The following is a 26,289-nucleotide window of genomic DNA, read 5'->3' on the forward strand; positions in this document are numbered from 1 at the left end:
TGACCAGGAAGTTCTCAGTGTTAAATTGTCAATGAATCTTCCCTTAACTCATTTTAAAATCCCCTTTAAACATGTAGAGTAGTACTATTTTAAGTCTGCTGCTTTTAGCTCCTTTTATGATGTGTTCAGGTATGTACAAACTAGGTTCTTCTCTCTGTGGATTATGGAAGCTAAAAAGAAGATTTTTAAATGTACCTTTCTGCCTGATTTCCCCAATTAAATCCAATTTTACATTTATACCATGGGTTGCTAGTGACCCTTTGCATAACAATGCCTTGGCTTGAGTAATCATTGTATGTGATTTCTTCCAAAATCGATATTCCCAGACTTGTACATCTTTAAATATTCAATTCCTTATTTCCAATGAGTTTCTAGATTTAATTTATGTTACACAGGATCAAAAGTATAAATTTATCCTTCTTTTATTCCTTTCTCTTCATGGCCAGTCATCAAGTCCCATCAACTTTTCTTTTGTATCCCAACATTTTTCATATTCAGGTCTGTTATATAAATTATCTTGACTCTACATAATTATAATTAAACACTAGCATTAATCAAAGAGCAATAATAATTATGAGAGGACCCACAAAGCCTGTTCCAATCCATGTAATGTAATCAATGATAATAAGTGATATTCGATTTAAGTATCAAAATAGCACTATCCCAATATCCTATGCTGTAGATATATTTTTATTTTATGTTTTACATTTATTTTTAATTTTTTTCCTTTACTGATTTTAGAGTGAGAGGAAGAAAAGGATAGAAACATTGATGAGAGAAAACATCATTGGCTGCCTCCTGCATGCCCCCACTGGGGATCAGGCCCACAATGTGTGCATGTATCCTGACCGTGAATCAAACCAGCGACCTCTTGGTACATGGGTCGACGCTCAACCACTGAGCCACACCGGCCAGACAATATATTTTTATTTTACAATGCAGTGGGTTTTATTATTTGGTTATATGTCTAGTCTTTTATTATCACTTCATATGTTTATCTCATAAAATGGTTCGTAAATGTAATGCAATTCACAATCACTGAGAGGAATTGTAAAATTATGTTTCTATTAATTAGTCCCAGTCAGAATTACATATATTTTGGTCAAAGTCAATCAAAACAAGATCTAAGGAGAGATACAAATATGATTTTTAGTATAAATAATAAATGTCAAAAATGTGAAGTTCAGTAGAGCAATAGATAACACAATAGCATTTCTTTAATAGAAAACTGATCCGAGCTGGCATTGTGTGGCACAAAAATTAAAATTTCTTCTACCTTCTAATTCTTCTGGCTGGACTAAGAACCAAATTAAAATGAGACAGATTCATAAGAGAAAAATGACCGTATTTCTTATGTATGTATGTATAGGGGTTCCATAAGAACATGAGATCTGAGAACAGATTGGGTAGTTAAGGTTTATATGCCATCTTGATTTCAGGAGAAAGGGGATTTGTGGTTTGGGACTTCAAAGGCAGAAAGGCAATTCACATGGAGCTGAAAGCTAAAAGTAAATGTTTGGTAAATAAATGTTTGCTGGGACATCTTTATCAATGGGACACAGAGAGAATTTTGATCAAATGGGTCTTGCTAAGTTCCATCCTGTCACATATGGTTTGTATTAAACTTCAGGTTCTTCTGATAATACCACCCTTCCTAGAGCAGGTACTTTATGTAAATTAGTTTAGGTTGTTAAGAGGAAGGTCAAAGATTTTTTTCCAGAATTTTTCTTTTCTTAAAAATAACCATCTTATAATAACCAATATTCCAAAACACATATTTTTTTGGATGCCAAATTCTGCTTATCCTCAACATCAAACATAATTTACTAGGCTAGTTCTCTAGCGTACAGGCAAAAGAGTATTCATGATTTCCCCCTGAAACAGTGTACCTCCATCTCTATCCAGAGGTTTTCTAGACTATTCTATCCTTCAGGATCTATCTCAAATGTTTTCTTCGCTGAAATCACCCACATGGTACCTGTGTTCCTGTGATGGAAGCCAGGCGATACAAAATTGGATAATACTGTATCCTTTGCCTTTGACAACTCACAAGCCAGGTGTATTTGTTCCCCATATTACAAGGGTAATGGATGATTAAAGAAAATTTCAAAAATGAGGTAACTTTTAAACTGGGTATTGTAAAATATAAGTTTATCTGGAAAACAATGAAGGACACTTTAGAGAAAATAGTACAAGCAAAAAACAGCAAGGTGTAGCTATTCTTTGAGATTAAGGAAAAATAACTCAATCAATATAGAAATTGAGAAACACAGTGACCTAAAAAGAGCCAGTTAAGAAAATGAATATTTTTGAAGGTTCATCCTATCATTCCTTCTATGTGGTACTTCTCCGATACTTCTTTCTGTTATTTAAGTATAATGTTAAAATTTCGTTTTGTCTAGTTAATGGGAAATGTTTTTTTCTTACCATAGTCAACCAGAAAGTGTAGCTGCTTTATTTATTTATTTATTTATTTATTTATTTATTTATTTATTTATTTATTTATTTATTTATATCCTCACCCGAGGACATTTTTCCATTTTTTTTTTGTTCAGGTAGAGTGGGAGGGAGAGAGAGGAACAGAAAGAGAGAGAGAAACATCGATGTGAAAGGAACACATCGAGTGGCTGCCACCCGCACAACCGACCAGGGCCGGGGACAAACTGCAACCGAGGTACGCGCCCTTAGCGGGAACCGAACCCGGGTGTCTCAGGACCGCAGGCCGACGCTCTAACCGCTGGGCCAAACCGGCCAGGGCTGTAGCTGCTTTTTAAGGCTAGTCACTAAAGAACATGTCACTAAGAGAAAAAAATGTTCACTTTCCATTTGTTATAACAAAAATAAATAAAATCAATCTAACAGATAACCTACATCTTTAGCAAAGTATTAAAAAGATTATATACTTGATTATATAACAATAGACTGCAGAGTGCCTATAGTACACTCATAAACAATTTAAAAAATTAATGTATTTAGCAGAAAATTCTGATAATTTTCCTTCACATTTTTAATAGCTAAAATGAATCCTATGCTTATACTATCCAGATAGTGATTTTAGTTTTACATTTCTGGAAATGTTGCTATTTCTATAATGTATATAATTAACACATTTCACTTCTATGCATAGTTTTGTGTGCGTTTAATAAGGCATAGTTTGCCTCTATTGAAATGGGGTTTCATTATTAACCAAATGCTTGCTGCTCTCAGAAACAAAATACAACGTTGCAGAAACATCTGTGAACAGTGAATAATTTCTATTTCAAATTGCAATTTAAATTCAGAGTAAAATATCTAAGAAAAAATTAAATTGTTAACTATTTTAAATAAAAAAGTTCCTATGAATGAAAAAAATTATATCTCCTTGAGTTAAGGCACAGGGCTGAGTCTCACGTGTAAGTTAAGGAGAACCATTTTATGCATTGCTTGATTTTTAAATATTTTCATTTGAACTGTACATGGAAGCAATCAAAAATGTTTTTCTCTTGAAACATGTCTTTTTTCCCCATCATATTACATATGAGGAAGTTTATATTATAATCTATACTCTAATAAAGAATGGCTGATAACATTGTCATCAGTTCAAAAAAATCAATTTTGGGGTCAATGGAAGAACCATTGTCTTCCACTGTCTCAATGTATTTGATTTTAGAAACATATAGATATAATTCCATAACCATTTGAATATTACATTTCCAAGCAGAGCTATTTTTCACAATTGAATTGCTTTCTTGGACAGATTAATTTTTGTTTTATTAAAAATGTAATTGTTTCAACTGTGTCTTTAAATAAGATGCCTAGACAGTTTGAGACAAAATTATTATAATGGACATTATGGTATCAGTTTTCTTAAAGCTGTCTGATTTTTAAATTAATAAAGTGTGAATAGAGTTTTTAAAACTGTGGCCAATTACAGGTATAGGTAAAAGTAGGTTTACGGTTGTATGTGAAACAGAGTTTATTATTGTATCATTATTTATTATTATATTATTTATTTGTATTATAACTGTAAACCTACTTTGCCTACTGCTGTATTTATAGCAGAAGTACAAGGTTTTGGACATACCTGGGATTTTAGGAGTGAAATAATGACGTGACATACTGCAATGTCTTTACTCAAGTTCTATGAGGAATGCTTTTGTAAATCAGTCAATCACGATTAAAGAGTCATCAGAATTATTTGTCACAGAACTTCTGTTTGAAATTAGAAAAGCCAAGAAAATAAAATCTATTACAAGCTGTATCCTAAAGCAAAAGTCATAAAATGAAATCAATTGCATTTGAGTTGCTTTATCATCAGTTTAAGGTTTATCGTAATTGTCCTTTTATTCCTGATTGAAAAGCTACTTATTGAAACAAAACACAATGACATTATTTAAAGAAAGCTATGATGTTTTCTTTCACATTTAAAGGTAGTTACAATTTTAGCATAAAAGAAAAATTAAGATCAACATCCATTGGAAAAGGAAAACTAGTTTTTCATTACACCTTTTGATAGTGATGCTTCATGGAAGAAGAAAATGGAGTAAAATATTTAGGTCAAGAGAAAAAATATTTAAGTCAAGGCTTTTATGTCTAGCTAAATTTATGTTCAATGAGGGCTTCAGACAAATTTTAAATAATGCATACAAACATAGGAAATGGTGATCCTATGAGCCTTCTCTGAGGAGTTTACTAGAGGACAATCTACAGATAACTGTATGACTGATTATATTATTAGTATTAACAGAGATAAAACAATGTTACATCAAATTAGCTGTGTGAGAAATGGAAGAGATGCAACAGAAGCATTGCTCAGAGTAAGAAATATGCAAACAGAAGTCACCCCAAGAGGAGGCTAAATATATTATATGAAATAAAAGTAAACATTAGAACAAGAATCAGCAAACTACAGCCCGTCATACAAGTCCAGTCCACAGCCTGTTTTAAGAAAAAAAAAATGATCAAAGCACAGTCAAAGACATTCGTTGACCTATTGGAGTACAGCCCACCCTTTTGTTACATATTGTCTTTCTCCTCTTAAACGACAACAGCAGAATTGAGAAGTTTCAACAGAGACAAGATAACCTATACAACCACAAATTTTTATCTTAGTAGTCCTATCTGGACTTTTTGTTAATTGGGGGAGGAGTAATAATGGTATTGTGATAAGTTAGTTGTTAGTTGTTTTTTTTGTTTGTTTTTTTAGAGAGAGGGGAATGGAGGGAACATAGAGATAGAAACAAAGATGTGAGAGAGAAACCGGCTGCCTCCTGCACGCCCCCTACTGGAGATCAAGCCCACAACCCAGGCATGTGCCCTGACAGAACTGAACTAGGACCTCTCAAGCCATGGAAGTTCGCTCAGTCCACTGAGCCACACTGGTCAGGCTACTGTGATAAGTTCCAAGAGTACTTATCTTTAAGAGATTCATATTGGAATATTTACAGATGAAATACTATGTTTCTGCCCTGCTTCAAAATAATAGAGTGAACAAGCAATTGAGAATATAGACGAAAGAGTTTCCAAGACTTAATAATTTTGAAGCTAGGTAGTTGATACAGGGGGGTTTATTATAATAGTCTCTGTAATTTTATTTATGTTTGAAATTTTCATACTAAAAGATTAAAATGTTTTAAATACTGTTGCTGTCAAATTTTGGAAATAAATTCTAAACTTATTCTATTTTAATTAGTAATTTGCATTTAAATAGTAAATTGTAAAACTTACTTAGAAAGCGTCATTAGTAACTTCTAGGTAAAGAAACCACAATAAAATATTTCTTTAATTATATCAATTTATTTTGTTTATTATCGTTATTCATATGATATGTGGTAGAGCTAAAGACCACAGGGCAGCTAATTCTGAAGAAGAGATGAACCTTTAAACAATTAATTAATTAACTGTAATTTACATAATGATCTTATTTGCATAGCTAATGGCTAGGAATTTATTATAAGCTATTAACAGTCATTAATACATGAAATGTATAAGAAATACATGAGTTTGTATTTCACATTCAAGAGGCAAAGGTTAGTCATAAAGCATTAATAACAATATTCAAGAATCAGGCATTGAACAACCTAACATTTACCTTTCAGGCTTTATGCATTTCTAAGAATACAATTCATGAACTGGCTATTAGGTCTTACCTCTACATGGGACATATACAAGCATTCACGTGTGCAGTAGGTATACGATTATTAGCCTTAGATTTACATTCAGTTACAATAACGAGTTGTGGTATATTCATACACGATAACTAAATATATCTCTATTCCTGGAAATCAGAAATTGTAATTGAAAAATTTCAAGTTCTACACCTAAATCTTTACAAAAATTTTCTTTCTACATCTAACTGCTCATTTCTTTCAAGGAAAAGATGACAAATACAATTTTCAATTAACTTTCACATTTATTATTATTTAGAATAATATAATTTATGTTATGTAATTTAGACCCTTCCCTAACCTTTCAACTTCTGGTTTGTCAATTAGACTTATAATTTGAAGCATACATAATATTTTGTAAAAATATAATTACTTGCAGGTTAAAGACTTTAAAAACTCAAAGAATTGGTTTGCTATTTTTAAACAATTTAATTCTGCAAGTGATGCATCATCATTAAAGACAACTTAATTACTTTAATTCCAAAGACATACTGTGTATAATCTAATTTTTAAAATGATTTGCATGTATCTGTGCAGCCCATGACACTAGATCAGTGAGATTGGAAGTAAATGAAAGGAGTCAATTTTTTTATGATTGTCAATTGATGAACTGAGACAGGAAATTCTGTAATGAATCTTTTGCCGTTTACTCTCATCTTGCTCTCCTTTCTCTTACATGCCTGGGCTCTCTCCCTCTGACATTCATACGTGTGCGTACCTTTACTTTTTGGTTCTCATGCTCTCTTTTTACCTCTTTTCCTTCTCAAAATGCCGATTGATGGAGTGCTGTGATGGGATGTCTAGGAATGGCCTCAGAGTAAAAGATAAATGTTTCGAATCCTGTTTCCCTCTTCACACTCTTTCTGAGACTCTATTCTACTCATGTATAAATTAAATTTGTTTTTTTTTGGTGGTTTTGTAGATTCTAACAGTGTTGGTTAGATTGTAAAAAAAAAAGATGTATTGCTTAAATGCAAAGGAGTATTACCTCTGTGAATGGAGAAGAACAGCATTTATCTATTACTGGTAACATCTTTTAGAATCTGCGCCAGCTCCCTTCACACACCAGTTTTACTTGCTTCTCTGTGCGGGTAAACTATATGACATGAAACGCTGAAGGAAGATATTGGAGTCAAAAGATGTGAGCCTAAATCTTCCATTTTTTATTTACTGACAAGTATTATTTTTAGAAATCACTTAACCTTTCCTTACCATGTTTTTGTAAAGTAAAGATAATATTTCTCATCTCCTAGAAATGAATATGAATTACATTAATGCAACATACAAATTATGATGAATGTTAGTCACTAATTTTAAGATGTGTTTCCCTCTCTATTCTAAGAAAATATATAATTACCAAAAGCCACACAATTCACAAAATGTCTAGTGGTCATGCAATCATTAAATATATACTACATTCCAGAGGGTTGGCCAGAGCCTCAAAGTGAGATGACAGTAATGTTTATTAACTAACATACACAGATATTGGTGGTATTCTACAATATTGTACACAAAGGTTAGAAATAGTATGCTTTTCTCTTGACAGTTCAAGAACATGAAATCACTCTCAGCATTGTCATATATGAGAAGTTAAAATGGGCAAACATCTCTGACTATTAATGATCTTATTACATTCTTCACTGAGCACTTTTAATTTTATTTCTATTTATTTTTTTAAATTTATTGAATTGAGAGAGAGAGAGTTGTTATTCCACATGTTTACGCATTCATGGGCTGTTTCTTGTATGTGCCCTGATCAGGAAGCAACCTGCAATCTTGGCTTTGGGATGACACTAACTAATTGAGATACCTGGCCAGGGCCCACTGAGAACTTTTAGACATGGATTTCATTAGAAAATGGGCAGAATTCTGGTCAAGATCTCAGTTAAGTAAACACATTATTTGGAATCTCCCACAATCACATCAATATTACAACTAAATTACACAAGAACCATCATTCAGAACACCTGAAATCTAGCTGAACAAAAGTCCTGTACCTAAGAATATAAAGAAGATGCTACATTGAGACTGGTAGAAGGGCAGAAACATAGAAAGGGCTGGTCTCATATAAGTGGCAGTTAAAAGTCCCCCAGCCCAATGTTCCAGTGCTGGGATGAGAAGTCGCTAAACATTCTGGTTGTGAAAACCAGTGGGGAGTGTGGCTAAATGAGACAGAGGGTTTCTGGAGTCACAGGTGTTCCTCTTAAAGGGACCACTTACATACTTACTCAGACTCACTCACTCTGAGCTCCAGTGCTGGGGCAGCAGCTGGAAATTTACCAGGAACATATGAAGAGGAACTCAACTGTCTGGCATCTTTCTCTAAGACAGAAGTGCTGATAGAGGCCATTGTTCTTGTGCTGAGCACTCTCCCCACAGAGCAAGCAGGTGTGTACTATATCTGATCTCCATCAATCTGGTTATCACTGTTTGTCTTGCCCTGGTGATTCCTTAAGACCCTGTACCACCTAACTTGCAGCCCCACCCAAGCCGTTTCCAGTGGCTTTTCCATACCAATGGCCTCTCTTGGCTCTTGCTTTGGACTTTTCCTAAAATCTCTCTAACAAGCAACATCTGACTTCTGTGCACCCTGTTTCTCTTAAGTGGCCTCAGGCCCAGTACTAGTGGCAGCTAACCTTGGTTTGCTGCTTAGTCTCTTCATGATACTGCCAAGCCCAACACAGTAGCAGCCATCTTCAGATAGCTCTGTAGCTCTTGCTGGGTGGCCCCAAACAGGGCAAGGTGGTGGCTGACCTTGTACCACTGGGGAGGCCCCAGAGTCAGTGCACCAGGTGGACAGCTTCAGATGATTCCAGATTTAACTCAATAACCTCTATGGGTGACACACTAAAGGGGAATATTTGTTGGGCATGATAGCCCTATTGAAGCAAGTCCTGCTCCATGGGGTCAGCCCCTGCACAGCAACTCCTCTGCTGTAGTTGCAGCTGGACCTTGCAGTAGATCATCCTTGGGGTCAATTGCTCCCAGTGATATGCCAACTGCAATAAAAGCTCAACTACAAAAGGACAGTGTGTGTATACAGCCCACACAGGGGGTGCACACAAAGGACCCACCTCAGGTAACCAGGATCACTCCACCACTGGGCCCTGCAGAACATCTACTACATAAGGTCACTCTACCAAGTACAGGAGATGTAGCAACTTTACCTAATACATAGAAAGAAACACAGGGGAGCAACTAAAATGAGAAGACAAAAAAACGTGTCTTAAATAAAAGAACAGGAGAAATCTTCAAAAAATGAACTAAATAAAATGGAGGCAAGCAAACTACCAGATTCAAAGATCAAAACAATGATTATAAGGGTGCTCAAGAAACTTAGTGATAACTTCAACTGCATAAAAATGACATAGAAACCATAAAAAAGAACCAATAAGAAATGAAGAATACACTAACTGAAATGAAGAATAAATTATAGGAAATCAATCATAGAGTACATGAAGCAGAGAACCAAAGCAGTGACTTGGAATATACAGAAGCAGAAAACACTCAATCAGAGCAGAAGGAAAACAAAATTCCAAAAAAATGAAAATGAGGATAATGTAAGGATCCTCTGGGATAACTTAAGTGAACCAACATTTGCATCATGGTGATGCCAGAAGAAGAAGAGAGAGAGCAAGAAATTAAAAATCAATTTGAAAAAAAAATGACAGAAGACTTTCTTAACCTGGTGAAGAAAATATACATATAAGTCCAAGAAGCACAGAGAGTCCTAGACAAGATGAACCCAAAGAGGCCCAAGGGAGCAACATCATAATTACAATGCCAAAGTTTAAAGACAAAGAAAGAATCTTAAAAGCAGCAAGAAAAAAGCAGTTAGTTACCTACCAGGTTGTTCTCATAAGACTGTCAGCTGATTTCTCAACAGAAACTATGTAGGCCAGAAGAGTGTTGCAAGAAATATTCAAAATGATGAAAACCAAGGACTTACAATCAAGATTGCTCTATCCAACAAAGCTGTTATTTAGAACTGCAGGGTATATAAAGAGAGTCCCAGACAATAAAAAGCTAAAAGAGTTCATCACCACCAAACCAGTGTTATAAGAAATGTTAAAGGGTCTTATTTAATAATAAGAAAGAAAGACAAAAATATAAATAATAAAATGGCAATAAAAGCATAGTTATCGAAAATTACTTTAAATACAAATGGATTAAATGTTTCAATCAAAAGACATATTGTGACTGAATAGATAACAAAATAAGACCATCTATAAGTGACAGACTTCAAATCAAAAGATATATACAAACTGAAAGTGAGGAGATGAGAAAAGTTATTTAATGAAAATGGAAACAAAACAAAACAAAAAAGCTGGGGTAGCAATATTTATACCAGATGAAATAGACTAAAACAATGGCTATAACAAGAGACAAAGAAGAACCATTCAGCAACTTCATTTCTGGATATTTATTTGAAGAAACCTAAAACACTAAGTCAAAAAGACATATATATCCATATGTTTATTGTAGCATTATTTACGATAGCCAAGATATGGAAGCAAACTAGGTATACATCAATAGATGAATGGATAAAGAAGTGGTCTATGTATATAATGGAATCTGATTCAGTCATAAAAAAGAATAAAATCTTGCCATTTGCAACAACATGAATGGGCCTAGAGGGTATTGTGTTGAGTTAAATGAGTCAGAGAAAGACAGATGCCACATGATTTCACTTGTATGTGGAGTCTAAAGAACAAAATAAACAAACAAACAGAATAGAAGCAAACTAATAGATAGAACATTTTGATGGTTGCCGGATGGAAGAGGGGTTGGGGAGATCGGTGAAAAAGGTAAAGTAATTTAGAAGTACAAACTGGTAGTTACAAAATAATCATGGGGATGTCGAGTACAGCATAGGGAATACAGTCAATGTAATAACTACGTGTGGGCACTGCATTTATTGAGGTAATCACTTCATAATTTATATAAATGTCTAATCAAGGTGTTGTACACCTAAAACTAATATATATTGGTATGCCAACTGTGATTTTAAAAATTTAAAAAGAACTTAATAAGTAAAGTGAGCAGAAACACCATAAACTTATTAAAAAAGCCTTAATATAACTTACTTTTCGAAGGAACTCGGAGATTGGCGAGGACCACTTCCAGGGAATCAGCTTGGACTCTCAGCACATAGCTTGTCCTTGTTTCATAGTCCAGAGGGCCATTCACATATATAACACCTGTGATGTTATTAATTCCAAACTTATCTAGAATTAAAATATAATTTCTTGGTCATTTTCTTCACACTCCAAGGGAAAAAAGTTCTCTTTTAAAAGCACTTTGATTTCAAAAAAACATATTTATAATTGTAATAGTGCATAAAAGGAATAAGAAGCTGGCTTTTGGAAACTATGTTTCAGAAATCATCAATATCAGTGTTACCCTAATTGCATACCTTGAATTTTTTTTTTTCTTTTTCTTGAGATTCTCCTGAAAATCAATGTTTCTGTGATCAATTATATTTGCATACAAAGCATACTATATCACTTACCCTAGATTCAGATAGTGTTCTAACATATTAAAGACTTTCAGAAATTGTTTTAAAGAAACTCATTTAATTTTGTTTAACCAAATATTTTATGATGTTATTAAATTGTTATACTTTTTATGATTTAATGTATCTTATTATCCTGTAGATTTAGTGTCCTGCTAAGAACACCTTAGGGTAAAACAGATGATTTAATATGTTTCTTATTTTAAAAATATGGTGTATTATTTTAAGTAGCTTAAAATACTTTGCTAAATGAATTTGCTCATTTAATATATATTTGAGTGAAGAGCAAAGCACTTTGGTAAATTTTATAATATCCCACTTCTTGCACTCATTTTATATTTTTTCTTTAGTTTTCTTCATAGCATTTATTACTATGTAAATACTATATAATTATCAGGTTAATACTTCTTATTGTCTATCTCTTCTTATTGGATGATTAAATTCTATGAGGGCAAGGATCGTCTATTTGTTCACTGCTCTATCCCTCATGGCTGGAGGAGTACTTAGTATATAATAGATACTCAATAAATATTTGTTGAAGAAATAAATAAATAAATATATGTAGAATAAATGAATAAATTGATTGTAAAAATGGTCACTGTCTGGGGAAGAGGGTAAGAAGTAAAGTCCCTCTGCTGTATTTAAGGAAGAGAACTGAGAGAATCACAGAAAAAATTATCAGAGCAGATTAAGCATTCACAGCTTCATTCAGATGCTGGAAGTTCAAGGAAACAGGAAGTTTAGTAATGTTTCGGGAGGAGGCACAGCAGCACAGTAGAAACAAGAAGGCAGTAAAAAAAGTATGGTACTGACCACATGCTTTAGGTTCAGTGATTTCTTCTAATGGTCGGTTGTTGAAATACTTTAAAAAGGCCTTGGCAATTTTTTGTGCAAGTTGCTTGACAGTATTAACATTCATTCATTTATTACATGTTTATTCTTCATGCATTTATTAAATATGTTGACTATCTACAATATGCCAGGCCGTCCAGTTCATCAAAAGGGAAAAGCAGAGGACAACAAGCTTGTGGACGATCGGTGAAACAAAGAACGGGGGATAAACACTGACTTCTTCCTGAGGCTCACAAACCATTCTCTTCTCCATGAAACGTGATGGGCAGACAAAACTTGCATTATGTATTTACTTACAGTTGTCAATTATATGTCTAATTTAACTGTTTGGAAAAACATATATAATATGCATGGCTTTTACCATGGATGTGCCTCTTTGGGCATTCTCAATATTTATGGTTCAAACATTTTCTCAGGATTAGCTAATATATGCCATGGATGGAAGAGACTCCTGGAAAGTAATAACTAGAACTTAAAGCTGAAAGTATCATACATCAATTTTGAAGAAATGTCATTAAAATATCTCTAAATGAGAAGGAGGAGAAGGCTGCCAGAATTGGATATTTAGTATTTCCTAGGGTGGAAAGTCACTTCATTAATATAATTGAATTTTAATCAGATTCAGCACATAATTACCAATTACAGTACAGGTAAGATAAAAATGGTGGTTTTTTTTTTGTTTGTTTGTTTTTAAAGAAATATAGAGTAAATAATAATTCAATCTGAAATTAATTCCAAATCCAAGTTGATTAGTTTATGGTGAAAACACAGACTAAACATCAACTCACCCTCTTCATTTCCTGAAACAATGGAGTACACAATACTCTGATTGATGGCCGCAGCAGAAATGACACCAACCATAGTCCCTATGGCTGCCAGCTCACTTACTGGAGGAGGTCTGCAAGTATAGGGAAGATAATTAAACTTTTTATTGCCCATTTTGTCAGGAAGGAGTTTTAAAGTTAATATAGTGTTAGTTTATTTGTGTGTTTATGTGAATAATACTATTTTCTAAAGTTTTTCAGAAAGTACAACATTGATTCCAGCCCTTAACAAGTTGTTTAAACTCATATAAACGCTTTTTTCACAAATGTCTTGTTGCTTGCATTGTTTTTCATTTAAGATGGAACATACCATACAAAAAATTATTTTCACTTTTCTTTAAAGTGCCTTCTAGACTGAAAACAATAGATTGATACAGTTTGCTACAACTGCTAAAGTAAAATTGTTACTGTTTTGTTGATGTTGTCATATTTATGCAAATGAATTTCAAAAGTGTCTTTCTAGTTCTTACTCTTGCTAACACTGAACCCAAAATGATAGCAGTCCTCCACAAAAGGAAGGCATTTACAAAACTGCCTTGGTTTTGATGGACCGCTTTGATTATGGCTAGATACATTATATGCTATTTTAGACTATAAAGAGGCATTAAGACAATTTTCTGTTTGTCACATTGCTTAGTGGTTGATAATGTTGATTACGAAATAAAAACATGAAAAGGGTTAAAATCAGAGAGCTATGGAAACACAGTACTCTTTAAAAAGGCCCTCAGTAATCTCCCACTTCTGATATTCCTACCCTTGAGTGTTCCTCTGCTCTTTCAGGAGGGGCAGAGAGTGACTAGTTTCTTCCTAGTAGAAATTGGCAAAGTAGATTACTTAACATAAGATTTTATCTTGCAACTTCATCTTGTGAGTAGGCTCTATCTCTTTGGCTGGATTTATGAAGTAAGTGAACATGTGGAATTGTCTACATAACAAGATATTGAAAGTGAGGTCTGGCCAATGGCCAGTGAGGAAACGGAGGCCCTCAGTCCAACATCCCACAAGTAATGGAATCTTACCAACAAACACATGAGCTTGGAAGTGGACCCCTCTCTAGTCAAACTGCAGATCAGACCCTAGCCCTGGCCGTTAACCTTGATTCAATACTGTGTGGAACTATAAAATAGAGAACACAGATGACCAATTCCTGAACCAAGAAGCTTCAAGATGACATATATATTGTTTTAACTTACTAAGTTTGTGTTAATACTGTTATGCTGCAATATATAGCTGATACACATGGCTTGAATTTTAAGAGCAATGAATTTTTAACTTATGACAGATCAAATTATGTACAACTTAAGCTTTATATCAGAAAAACTATTGTATTCTAAATAATTTTCATTATTTTACTTCATTAAATTACTTCTTGTGGAATAAATAATGCTTAAATTGTTTATTTGTCTCTCTTCTTACTATATCAGATAAAAGATAAGGTTTTTATCTGCCACAATTAATTTGTTTATTGATCCTTATAAAGTACAGAACTATAAATTCTTCAGCTAATGTACCTTAAGCTTTAACATTAGAAAAATGCCATCTTTTACTTCAAACTTCAAAAATAATATTTTATGTATATTTTTGTACAATGTGCATGGAAATGACTAATACTGGACAAATTAACTGGTATAATTTAAGAAGGAATTTAAATGTAATACATTCTAGTAAAAGCATTTAAAATTATCTTTGTTACTAAATGTTTAAAACAGATTTACTTCTAGACAAAACATCTCCTTATTAACCTTTGTCTTAATTGTTCCAACACACTTCTTTCTATCAGAGTCAAAACATACCATAAAAATGCAATTTTCTCCAGGCTAGAATTAAATGAACCTCTATGATAATGAGCATTAGATTACAAAATTTAAATTCTTTTCTATTTATTGCCAGACAGGACCCATTTTATTTTTGTTTTATGCCCTGGAAAGTACCAGTTATATGATTGGGGTAAATTACATATTCCCTTTGGAATCAGATATAATTTGAATAAAAAATGAAACAAATGGTATAAATCAAGACTCTTATAATCAGATGACAGAGAGGATAGAAAGATAACAAAATTGAATAAAATGAGCTGAGCATAAATTAATAGGAAAAATGGCAACATTAAAGAATTGGTCACATTGCAAGCTCTATGTAGTAAGGGTAACTCCTATGCAACAGTGCAAGTCTAGTGTGATTTTAAAGTGGACAAGTAGCCCAGCCGGTGTGGCTCAGTGTTTGAACATTGAACCATGCACCAAAAAGTCACCAGTTTGATTCCCGGTCAGGGCACATGCCAGGTTGTGGGCCCAATCCGGAAGAGGCAGCCAATCGATATTCTCTCTCATGGATATTTCTATCTCTCTCCCTCTCCATTCCTCTCTCTCTCTATCAAAAAAAAAAAAAATCAATAGTGGATAAATAAATTCAAAATTTTATGTAAATTCTATAGATTTTGGCAGCCAATGGAAATTTATTTTTTAAAGCATCATCTGACTCGGTTTGACTTATGCGTGGATAGTTTATCTTTTTTAGAGTAAAGTATCTAAAGGGTATCTAGGTTTTAAAGGGTAGTTTCCAGTTCTATATTTCTGAGTCTGATATGATGTGATTTCTCATTCCCTCTTTTCTTTCTGTTGAGTACAATCACAGCCTATTGATTAATTTAAGAAGCAAATGTTATGGCCAAATAAAGGATTCCTCAAAGAGACATTTTTAAAAGTAAATTTTTCTCCTGCTAGTAATCCACATAGTTGCAGTTCATTTATTTTATATAAACAATGCATAATTAACCTTCTTCCAATTAACCTTTTAACACCTAATTCAAAACAAATAGTTATTTTGTCTAAAATTCAAGAATTTGACTTTTTGAAGCTAGAATTATGGCTGATATAACTGAAGAAAAGCACTTTTACAATGAAAGAGGTGCTTAAAACGGGTAGGACCCAATAGTTGAACTAGACGGCTTTACCAATGAAACTTAAGATCAAGATCTAGGATCACAGTGTCCAGAAACAGACTCCTAAAAGCATGCTAAAAGAAATGAAATATCTTTAACAGACGTGGACTTTGAACACTGGAGAGGCAGTTGGTTTCTTAATTTATTTATTTTAATTTTTAAATTAAATTTATTGGGGTGACACTGGTTATTATAACTACGTAGGTTTTAAGTATACGATTCTATGATACATCATCTGTGTGTTGCATTGTGTTTACCACACAAAGTCAAATTCTCCTTCCGTCACTATATATTTGACCCCATTTACACTTTACTGTCTTGCCACCCCCGTTCCTTTTGGTAATCACCATACTGTTGTCTGTGTCTATGAGTTTTTGTTTGTCTATCTTGTTTGTTCATTTGTTGCTTTCAATTTTATATTCCACGTATGAGTGAAATCATAAGGCTGCAGACTTTTTCTGTTCGACTTATTTTGCTTGGCATGCTATCCTCAAGATCTATCCATGTTGTCGCAAATGGCAGTATTTCATCTTTTCTTATGGACCCATAATATTCCACTGTATCTATGTGCCACATCTTCTTTATCCAATCATGTTTCGAAGGACACCTCAATTGTTTTAAAGGTGTCTTCAGAAAGGGATTTCACCAGAGGTTCTTTCACAAGGTTTGATCTGATTTGGGTTAGATGCCCATGTTCCTGACATATTCCTGATGGTATCACTAGCTCCTATTACTGCCCAAGGAGAGTACTTTGGTCTTTATTGGCCATTGTAAACAAAACCTACAGATCTGAACTGAAATTTTAAGATCACCGAAATTAATACTTAGAGACCAAGTAATAATTCAACTGAATAACCTTAGTTATGATATAAAATTTAAATTTTATCAGTTTATTATCTTATTATTTGCATCATCCTCACACTCCTAGATTTTTCATGTAGATGCATATTTTTAAAAATTAATACATTTTATTTTTTAGAGTAGTTTTAAGTTTTCAGAAAAAAACTGAGCAGAAAGTAGAGTACCATATGCACACCCACACCCTGGTTTTCCCTACGATTAATGTCTTGCCTTGATGTGGTCCATCTATTACAATTGATGAACCAATATCAAGATATTATTATCTGAAGTTTACAGCAGGCATCATTTTTTGTATTATATAGTACTGTGGCTCTGGACACAGGTATTTGCCATATATCCACTATTACAGTATCATTCATAGTAGTTTCAGTGACCAAAAATATCTCCTGTTCTTCATCTATTCATCTTTTCCTCCCCCTGAACCTGCCACTGGTGATCTTTTTACTGTCTATATACTTTTGCCTTTTAGAGAATATAATATAGTTTAAATCATACAGTCTGTAGTCTTTGTGGACTGGCTTCTTAGCAATATATGTTTAAATGTCCTCCACATCTTTGGTAGATTGGTGCTTTTTATTACTGAATCATATAGCATTATAAAGATGTACCACAAACTGCTGCATTTTAGTGAGAAGAAAGTGACTCAAAATCTTGGTTACAACTAAATCTTGGCAGATAGAGTACAACCCGGTAAAGTTAACTGATACAAAATTTACATGCAAAATACTTAGAATATCACTTTCTTATAGATGTATAAACTAATTCATATATTTTATTTAACACTTCAAATTGATTCTTTTTTAGAAAGTGTAGGCTACCATAAATCTGTCTCGATTAAATGCTTTATACCATATTTGTCTTTTGAATAATGACCATACTAAAATAACAGAATTTTAGTTTCCAAATATTAGTCTCAGTTTTCACAGTATACGTATCGATAAAACAATTATTCTACTATTTAAAATTTACTTTTATTGTTAGGTTAAGAAGTAACAATAAAAGGAAATGTTATATATGTTACATTAAACTCCTAATTATTTTAAATGCCGGGCAGTTTAGGATACAAAAGTGTTTGTAAATAGATGCTATAAAATTACACTGGGATTCAATCTGGCTCTATTGCTTTCTTTCTACTGAGAAACAAATCTAATTTATTTTGACATGTTTGAGTTCAATATATTTGCAAATCAGTACCAATTAAGAAACTGTTTTTATACTTACTATGGGGGAATTGAATGACAATGGAAAGAAAAAAAACACTCATTGGAATTCCTACTATCTGCGATGTTGAAGTAATTTCATGGGGTGATATAATTTTACATATTTAAACAAGAAAAACAGTGTAAAAAAGACATAGATCAGGAGAGAGACCCCAGCTCTCTCAGAAATCTTCTGATGGACTGTAGATAAGAATTTTAAATTAGTAAAAGTTATATGCTGTTATATACTGTTTTTTACACCTTTTCCAAAGTGTGCTTATTATTGCTATGTTTTGCTTCTATTCAGATCCACGAAGTGTCCTCATCTTGAAGACAAGAACTATCGCCCTGAGTCATCAACACTGACTCAATTTCAAAACACTATTTGAAAGCTAAGTCTGCAGTCTAGTGTGTGTATGTTTGTTTTATTTATTGATGTTTTTAACAGAGTTTATCTAAGTCATTGGCTTTCAAATTTTAAAACCATAGAATTAGCTGATTCTTTATCTAAAATTTTAGATTTTATTTTGGGTGGAGGATCATGCTTAAAGATTCTGATATGGTAGGTCCATAGGGTCAGAGTGAGGAATATAATTTGTAAAATATCATTCTTCCAATAGTTAAAGAGGCAAACATCTATTATCTTTAAAACAAAATTTGAGTAGTGCCATGAAAGAACAGGAAAGGTTAATTTAAGGTCAAGTCATCTCTCATATTAGACAATCAATCTAAATTAAAATAGAAAACAATCTTAGCAAACAAGAGATGCTCTCTGCATGTGGCCTTGTTTCATATTATAGTAATGGTTTACATATAGTGTTTCTTTTTCATTCTTTGAAATCAAGACCAATAGTTCTTTTCTCAAAATTACGAAGTTCAAACTTGTGTGGTTTACATAAAAATGATGGCAATATTCCTCAATGTAGGGTAATTTTAATTGTCTTGTATAATGAACTGGAATTGCTCATTCAGCATTCCTTTGGCCATTGTTGTAAAATTGTTTTCACTTGTCACAGTATATAAAAATGGATTTCTAAATTTTAAATGATGCTTTTTCTCTGTTTTTGCATATCTGGAGGTAAACTATTAATCCTTTATAGTTCTTTATAAAGTCAACTCTGTTTTTATTATTTAATACAAAGCCACTTAAAAGATATTTTTAATGTACGCTGTATAAATTTTTGCGTTGTCATTTGTTGCAAGACTAATTCACATTTATCCACAAGTGTTATTATTTTTTTAATAGCAAAACTGATAAGATTTTTTTCTCCATGCAGGGGATTTCAATTTTTTTATAAGTATCAAGATACTTATATATGTATAATATTCTAATTTTGGATTTGATATGTTACATTTGAATAATACTGGAAATTGAAAAAGACTCACAATATTTTTTCTAAGAGTTAGTAAAATATCAACTTGTTCAACAGGTTAATAAAATACTTTAGGAGCATTTGCCCTTTCTCTTTTCTCTATAAAAAATACAAAATTTTTATTTGCTTTTATGGAAATTCCATTTTAAAATACATGAATCTTTTAAAAATTAATATAAATGCAGCATTAAATCATGAAAGTTTAATAACCAATGTTGATACATGTCCATTTTAAATAAATATAAAAGGTATGTTTATATTGCTAGCATAGTTGTTTGGAAAAGTTGTAAACAACTGCCTTTAATAAAATTTTTGATAAATTGTGTCAGATACTGCATTTCCCACTCAAAATCAATATTCACATTTAGACTCTATGATCTATTCCAGACGTATTGACCTTTCCATGATATTTACCTTTAAAACTGGTGACAAGTGAATCTCAGTGTGCATAAGTCTTAGTTCATCATCCTGAGGTGAAGGGCAAATGTCATTCTTCTGTATGATAACTTGACCTACAAGAGTTACTTTATTCTAAAGTAATATTATGGGTTCGAATTACTATTAAATTTTTGATATTTCTGTCTAGATTAAATGAGAAATATATATAAAATATATTTTCTGACTCTGATAGTATAACTATTTTCCAAAAGATCTAAGTAGGTAATTGACTGGAAACCTCTTAGTTATGATCACACAGTGGTAATTGAGAGTGTGCCTCACAGCCTCCTACTATATGAAGCAGGTGGATCAATGTCCCAGTTGCTGTGTCCTGAAGTCAATGGCCGTGTTTGTATAAAGGTCATGCTACCTAGAGGCTGCTTAATGATTAAGAAAATCAAAGGTGCTAAGGCAGGTCCTTCCTAGGAGACACAGGACTTCTCGGACATTTCACTATGGAATGAGGATTACCGATCACTATGCACAACCTCATTTAAATGACAGAGTAGTCACTCAAAAGATTCAGTAGGCTAGGATGTTTCTATGCAACCTTATAGAATGCATGTGGTTTGAAGCGTCTCCAAACCTTACCCCACTTCTCCCTCATTTCTCTCACACCAGTATTTCACCTACTAAAATAGTTTCTTGTTAAATCTCACCTTGATGTCTAATTGTTAGAGGGCAGAAATGAACTAACACAGCACATTAATGAGGTTAAAGATAGAAAGGAGTATTAGTATTCTGAAATACCTACAATAAATTAAAATATACATATAAACATTTACAAAAGAGTTCTAGGAAAAATAAAGAATATAGAATATAGAATATTAATATAAATATAAAAATATTTAATATAGAATATATTAAAATGAAGATGAATAAACTGAATAGACTTAATATGTCTATTAAAGCAAACTCTGAAGATTATAGTAAACCATTATTTAAATATTACAACAATGTAGAAGAGACTGCCATACATTTTAGGACATTTTCAACTAGTATGAGAAACTGCAATGAACATTTTCTTTTTAATCCTCACTGAGGACATTTTTGCATTTATCTTCAGATAGAGCAGGAGGGAGAGAGAGAGACAAGAAGAGAGAGAGAGAAACATCAATGTGAGAGAGACACATCAAGTGGTTGCCACCCACAGGATCCCAACCGGGGCCGGGGACAAACTGCAACCAAGGTACGTGCCCTTAGTGGGAACTGAACCAGGGGTGCTCTGGTCTGCAGGCCGACATTCTAATGGCCGAGCCAAACCAGCCAGGGCATTTCTTTGAGATCAGCTACTACATGGTTACTATCACTCTTTTGTTCCACATTAATGGCAGACAACACAGTCCTCTTTCCCAATAAGCTCAATCCTTGTCAAGATTCCTTTTCATGATTAGTAGGAAAATATTATTTTTCATATCTGTCTCAACCAAAGAGTTTAGCTCAGTTTCAATTGAAAAGTACAGAATGTCACCCCAAAATTCAACTGTAGTTTAGTAAATGCCACTTTAGTATATTAATTATTTTGAGCTGTAGGCACTTTAAAACCAGCAAATTGAGGGAGAGGTTCTCTTTGAGCTCCCTTTCTTTATCTAAAGACATATCCTCCAAAAGTAACTCAACTGTCATAGATCCTCCCCCTAGGAGCTTTCATCAATTGGAAAAGATTGGCTCTTATCACAGAGCCAAACAAACTTTGTCACAAACTATCATACCTCCCATCTATTCTTCTAAGGACCCATTCATCTTTCCTGCAAATCATTTACTCTCCCTAAGAGAACAACATAGTCCCTCTCTTTCGCCATTTAGATATTATTTAATCCTGAATTATAAAGCCACCTCTGTGAGTTACTCATTTTTTCCTGGATATCTCCCAGGCATACATAAAATATAGATGTTAATAAACTTTTTTGTTTTTCTCTTATTAATCTGTTTTTTATTACAAGGATCTCAGCTAAGTACTCAGAAGAGTACAGGGAAAAGTACTTTTCCTTCTCTATACAGTCATACTACTTAGAAAAGGGAGTGAATGCTAAAATTAATGAGGACTCTGAGAAAAATACATACAAATAATTTAAAAGAATAAATATAGTAATCTCAGCATAAGAACTTTCCAACAGTCACAACTATCCAAAGATTAAGGAGAACATTTCTTACAACTATAAGTTTTTAAAAAACAGTTTAGTAAACTTTGTGAAAAGGATATTAGAGATATCAAGTATTAAATTATTATGTTGACTAAATGATCTCTATGGTATATTTCATTCATTATACGATGTGACATTGAGAACAGAAGTTTTATGAGTAGGAATAACATATTTTTCTCTGCTTCCAATGAAAACCAAATTAAGGAAAATGGTTTAAATTAAGACATGAGCCCCGACTAGTTTTCTCAGTGGTTAGAGCATCGGCCCATGGGCCAATGAGTCAAGGATTCATTTCTGATCAAGAGCACGTACCTCAGTTGCATTTCAGTTCCTGGCCCTGTTCAGGCAGTATGGGAGTCAACCAGTCAATGTGTCTCTCACATCAATGTCTCTCTGTCTCTCCGTCTCTCTGTCTCTCACTCTCTCCTCTCTCTCTTCCTCCCCCCCAGTCAACCTGTTGATAAATAGAAAACACCCTCGGGTAAGGATTAAAAAAATAATAATAAAGACATGAGATTGCATATGGAAATAGAGAAACTTCTCAATTGCCTCAGTGGTAATAACTCAAAATTTATGATTATTTATATGAGCAAGGGGCAAATACTTGAACTTAATTTATTGTAAAAAAATAAATAAATAAAATCACCTGGAGATTATTTTGAGAAGGGAGAGGTGTTTCAATAACAAGGGATAAAGAAACTCCACTAATTATTTAAGAAATTTGTTTCAAGAAAAAAAGGAGAATAAAAATAAATAAATGGCTTGTGCATGTAATCTCTAAGACACTGAAATTACTGATATTTCCTTGTTTGTCAAAAAGAGAAACTGAAAGAACCAACTAAGAATGATGTATTTAAATAAAAATTTGTTTACAATTTTGAAATTTTGGGTTGTGTGTATGCTTCTAAATAATATAAGTGTTGTTGACAGCTATATAAATAAATATTATACAACCTGAAGGGTCATACTTTTCGAAAGTTTTAAGAATGCAATGTTTCCTTGAAAATGTAGATGTTCATCTGGTGACAAATAGATGAAGCAGATGATGTCTTGATCCTCCATTTAACCTAATTAAACAACTCAAGTAAAGATTGGTTTGAAGAGGTCATGAAATTAACAAAATGAGCCTATTTCAACTATTAAAACTGCCTTAGGGACCAAAGAGAATCAAGTGCATACTTATCTGAAGAATTACTGCAAATCTGGCCATCATAAGAGCAAATCTGTAAGGGGCAAATTGCTTTCCCATTATGAGTAGCTTGTTACTCTGAAAAACTGCTTGAAGCCAGCCCATCAGGAAACAACTCCAGTTCCCAGGATTTGAGGAAAGACAAAATCAAATCATTTTTCAATGTGTATAAAATGTTCCAATATTATGAATTATTAACACAATAAATGTGAGGAAATTCTAATCTTGACAAACTAAATTATTTCACTTAATATAGGGTGGTCTTTGGAAAAAAATCCTTGAATAATTTTACAAACTTCATTATTTCTCTTTTAAATAATCTAGCAGAAAGTAAGGGAGTTTATAAATATGAAAAAAATAAAAACAGACATAACTATTAAGTATGTAAAATGAGGGTTTGGTTTCTGTTCTATTTCTTCTTTTACATTGCTCAGCTAACCTAATTATCTGTCATCAAAACTTTAACTGGCAATCTAATACATTCTTCTTTTAGCAAATATTTAAAGTATTTACTATAATGTCTATTATTTATTGGTTGCTACTGTTCTTTTATAATTCTAGAAAAGATAGCGACAGATCTAGTGCCACATTTCAACAACCTAGCAATTATCAGTAGCTCAACATTGAAATGTTTTTTATTTTATAAAAGAAATAACGGATTTTGTTTCTAGATAGAACTGGTACATTGGAAAATGTTTTGCTCAATAGAAAATGCCACCTTTCAAATATTTTTGAGGGTTTCCACAAAGCTAGTTTATAGCTCACAACTCTCATTTACACTCTGCCATGATGTTTTCTTTTCAATTTCTTTTACTCTATGATGAAGACAATGAAAACTTCTCTGCAAAATGGAGAAAGTAATTAATTGTAATCAAATAGCCAAATTTTAGCTTGAATTCCAGAAAGGCTTAGTTTTGAATATGTAATAGTAATACGGGATATGTTGAAATCACTGTAAATAATTTAAAACACTCCATAATGTTCCTTTGATTTGCTTCATATTAAAGAAGTATTAATTCTCTTATTACTTTAAGAAGAATGCATTCTACTTCCCTACCACATATTTAAAAGTAAAAATGTTTCTATACTATTACAGCATTAGTTTACGTACCCAATACTGAATATTCTTAATAGAAACCAACTCATTTTAGAATGACTGCAGCAATTAAAATCTGTAATTTGTCTAAAATTACACATTGGATAAAAGTTCTCAGCCAAGATCACTTTCTCTTTTTCTGCAGTAATAGAGGTAGAACTTGGACAGAGCCACCTAGCAAGGAACAGCACTCCTCTGCCATTTCATAAAGTGTTGACATTTGCCTGGATTTTCAGGATAAAATGTGAGCTGGTATGAAATTTGAAATTCTCTCCTCACTTAGTCCAGAAAATCTCTGGATGTGGACTTCTGCCTCTTTTCCTTCCCATGGACTGAAACGGCAATGATTGAAGTTGTTTTGAAACATGTTAAAGGTGCAAGAGCCTAAATTAACCCGGATCCTTGAATGACTGCATGGAAGACTACATGAAGAAGAGCTATCACCAACCCAAAACACTCACTTAATGCTGTCGTATGAGCCAAAAATACATGTTTGTTGTTCTCTAAACCATTAACAGGTAGGGGCTTCTCTTTACATCAACCCAACCTTATCTAACCATTTATCCTGAGATTTAAAGATTTAGAAAGATAATTGGGGCAAAGGACGAGGTCAGGTTAAGAATTCAGTTCCAAATTCTAAAAAAAAAACAAACAAATATGTTATTTTAGAACCTCTTTTTAACACCCAATCATTTGTTGAAAACCAGTTTTTCCCAAAGCATTGAAAGTTAATAATGAAATGAAAACATTCCTGAGATGCAGAAACTAAACCTCATCTAACAATGCTGTTTTTCTTAGATTACTGCTTTCCATTTGTAGCCCAGGAGCACCCTCCTCTCCAAACCCTACAAAGAACAGAAATCTTGCATTGTGTCCCACCAGATTTGGTCATGTGAAGCAGACGGTGTTCCACCAGGAGCAATTCTATGGCTTCCCCATAAAATTTACCTCTATCCTCTTAGGACTTTGGGCTAGAGCGAAGTATTAAACTAACATAACACCAATTCACAGGAGAAAGCAGATCTATTTTTATAAATTTTGCATGACATGGGAGTCCTCATAATAAAATGAAGACCTGAAGGAATAACAGAACTTACATGCTTTTATGTCAAGGTGAACAAAGAAAGGCAGTTGTAGAAAACTAAGCTATGTAGGGAGGCTAAAGGGAGATCATTATTTTAATGAAGACTGTCTAGATAGAATTCTCTTGGCTTTGACTCCCCATAATAATGGTATTTTTTTCTGGTGTAAGAAGGGCATCTTTCACACAGGAGTTTTATTTATTTTTTATTTTTAAATCCTTACCCAAGAACATTTTTCCATTTATCTTCAGATAGAGTGGGAGGGTAAGAGACAGTGAGAAATATTGATGTGAGAGAGACACATCGACTGGTTGCCTCCTGCAGGAATCCTGACCAGGGCCGGGGACAGAACCACAACCAAGGTACATGCCCTTGACTGGAATCGAACCTGTGAATCTTTGGTCCTCCAGCCGATGCTCTTACCACTGAACCAAACCGGCCGGGGCCACATGGGAGTTTTACTTTTTTGTTTGTTTGTTTGTTTGTTTATCTTTATTGATTTTAGAGAGAGAGGAAGGGAGAGGGAGAGAGATATAGAAACATCAATGAGAGAGAACACCGATTGGCTGCCTCCTGCATGTCCCTCACTGGGGATTTGGCCCACAACCTGGGCACGTTCCCTGATTGGG

The 26,289-nt window shown here is 33.3% G+C and overlaps 1 protein-coding gene across 2 annotated transcripts in view; it reads right to left on the reverse strand.

The window, feature by feature from the left end:
- The window catches only part of PCDH15 (protocadherin related 15), a 737,327-nt gene that overhangs the window by 107,576 nt on the left and 603,462 nt on the right, over positions 1-26,289 (reverse strand). For both annotated transcript variants that reach the window (XM_036264711.1, XM_036264710.1), the window contains 2 exons: positions 13,302-13,411; positions 11,234-11,374 (listed from right to left, as the gene is read on the reverse strand). In XM_036264711.1, coding sequence (XP_036120604.1) covers positions 11,234-11,374; positions 13,302-13,411 — 251 coding nt within the window. The remainder of the gene's footprint in view (positions 1-11,233; positions 11,375-13,301; positions 13,412-26,289) is intronic.

The sequence above is a fragment of the Molossus molossus genome, unplaced genomic scaffold (assembly GCF_014108415.1).
Source record: "Molossus molossus isolate mMolMol1 unplaced genomic scaffold, mMolMol1.p scaffold_m16_p_17, whole genome shotgun sequence".
NCBI classification, from domain to species: Eukaryota; Metazoa; Chordata; class Mammalia; order Chiroptera; family Molossidae; genus Molossus; species Molossus molossus.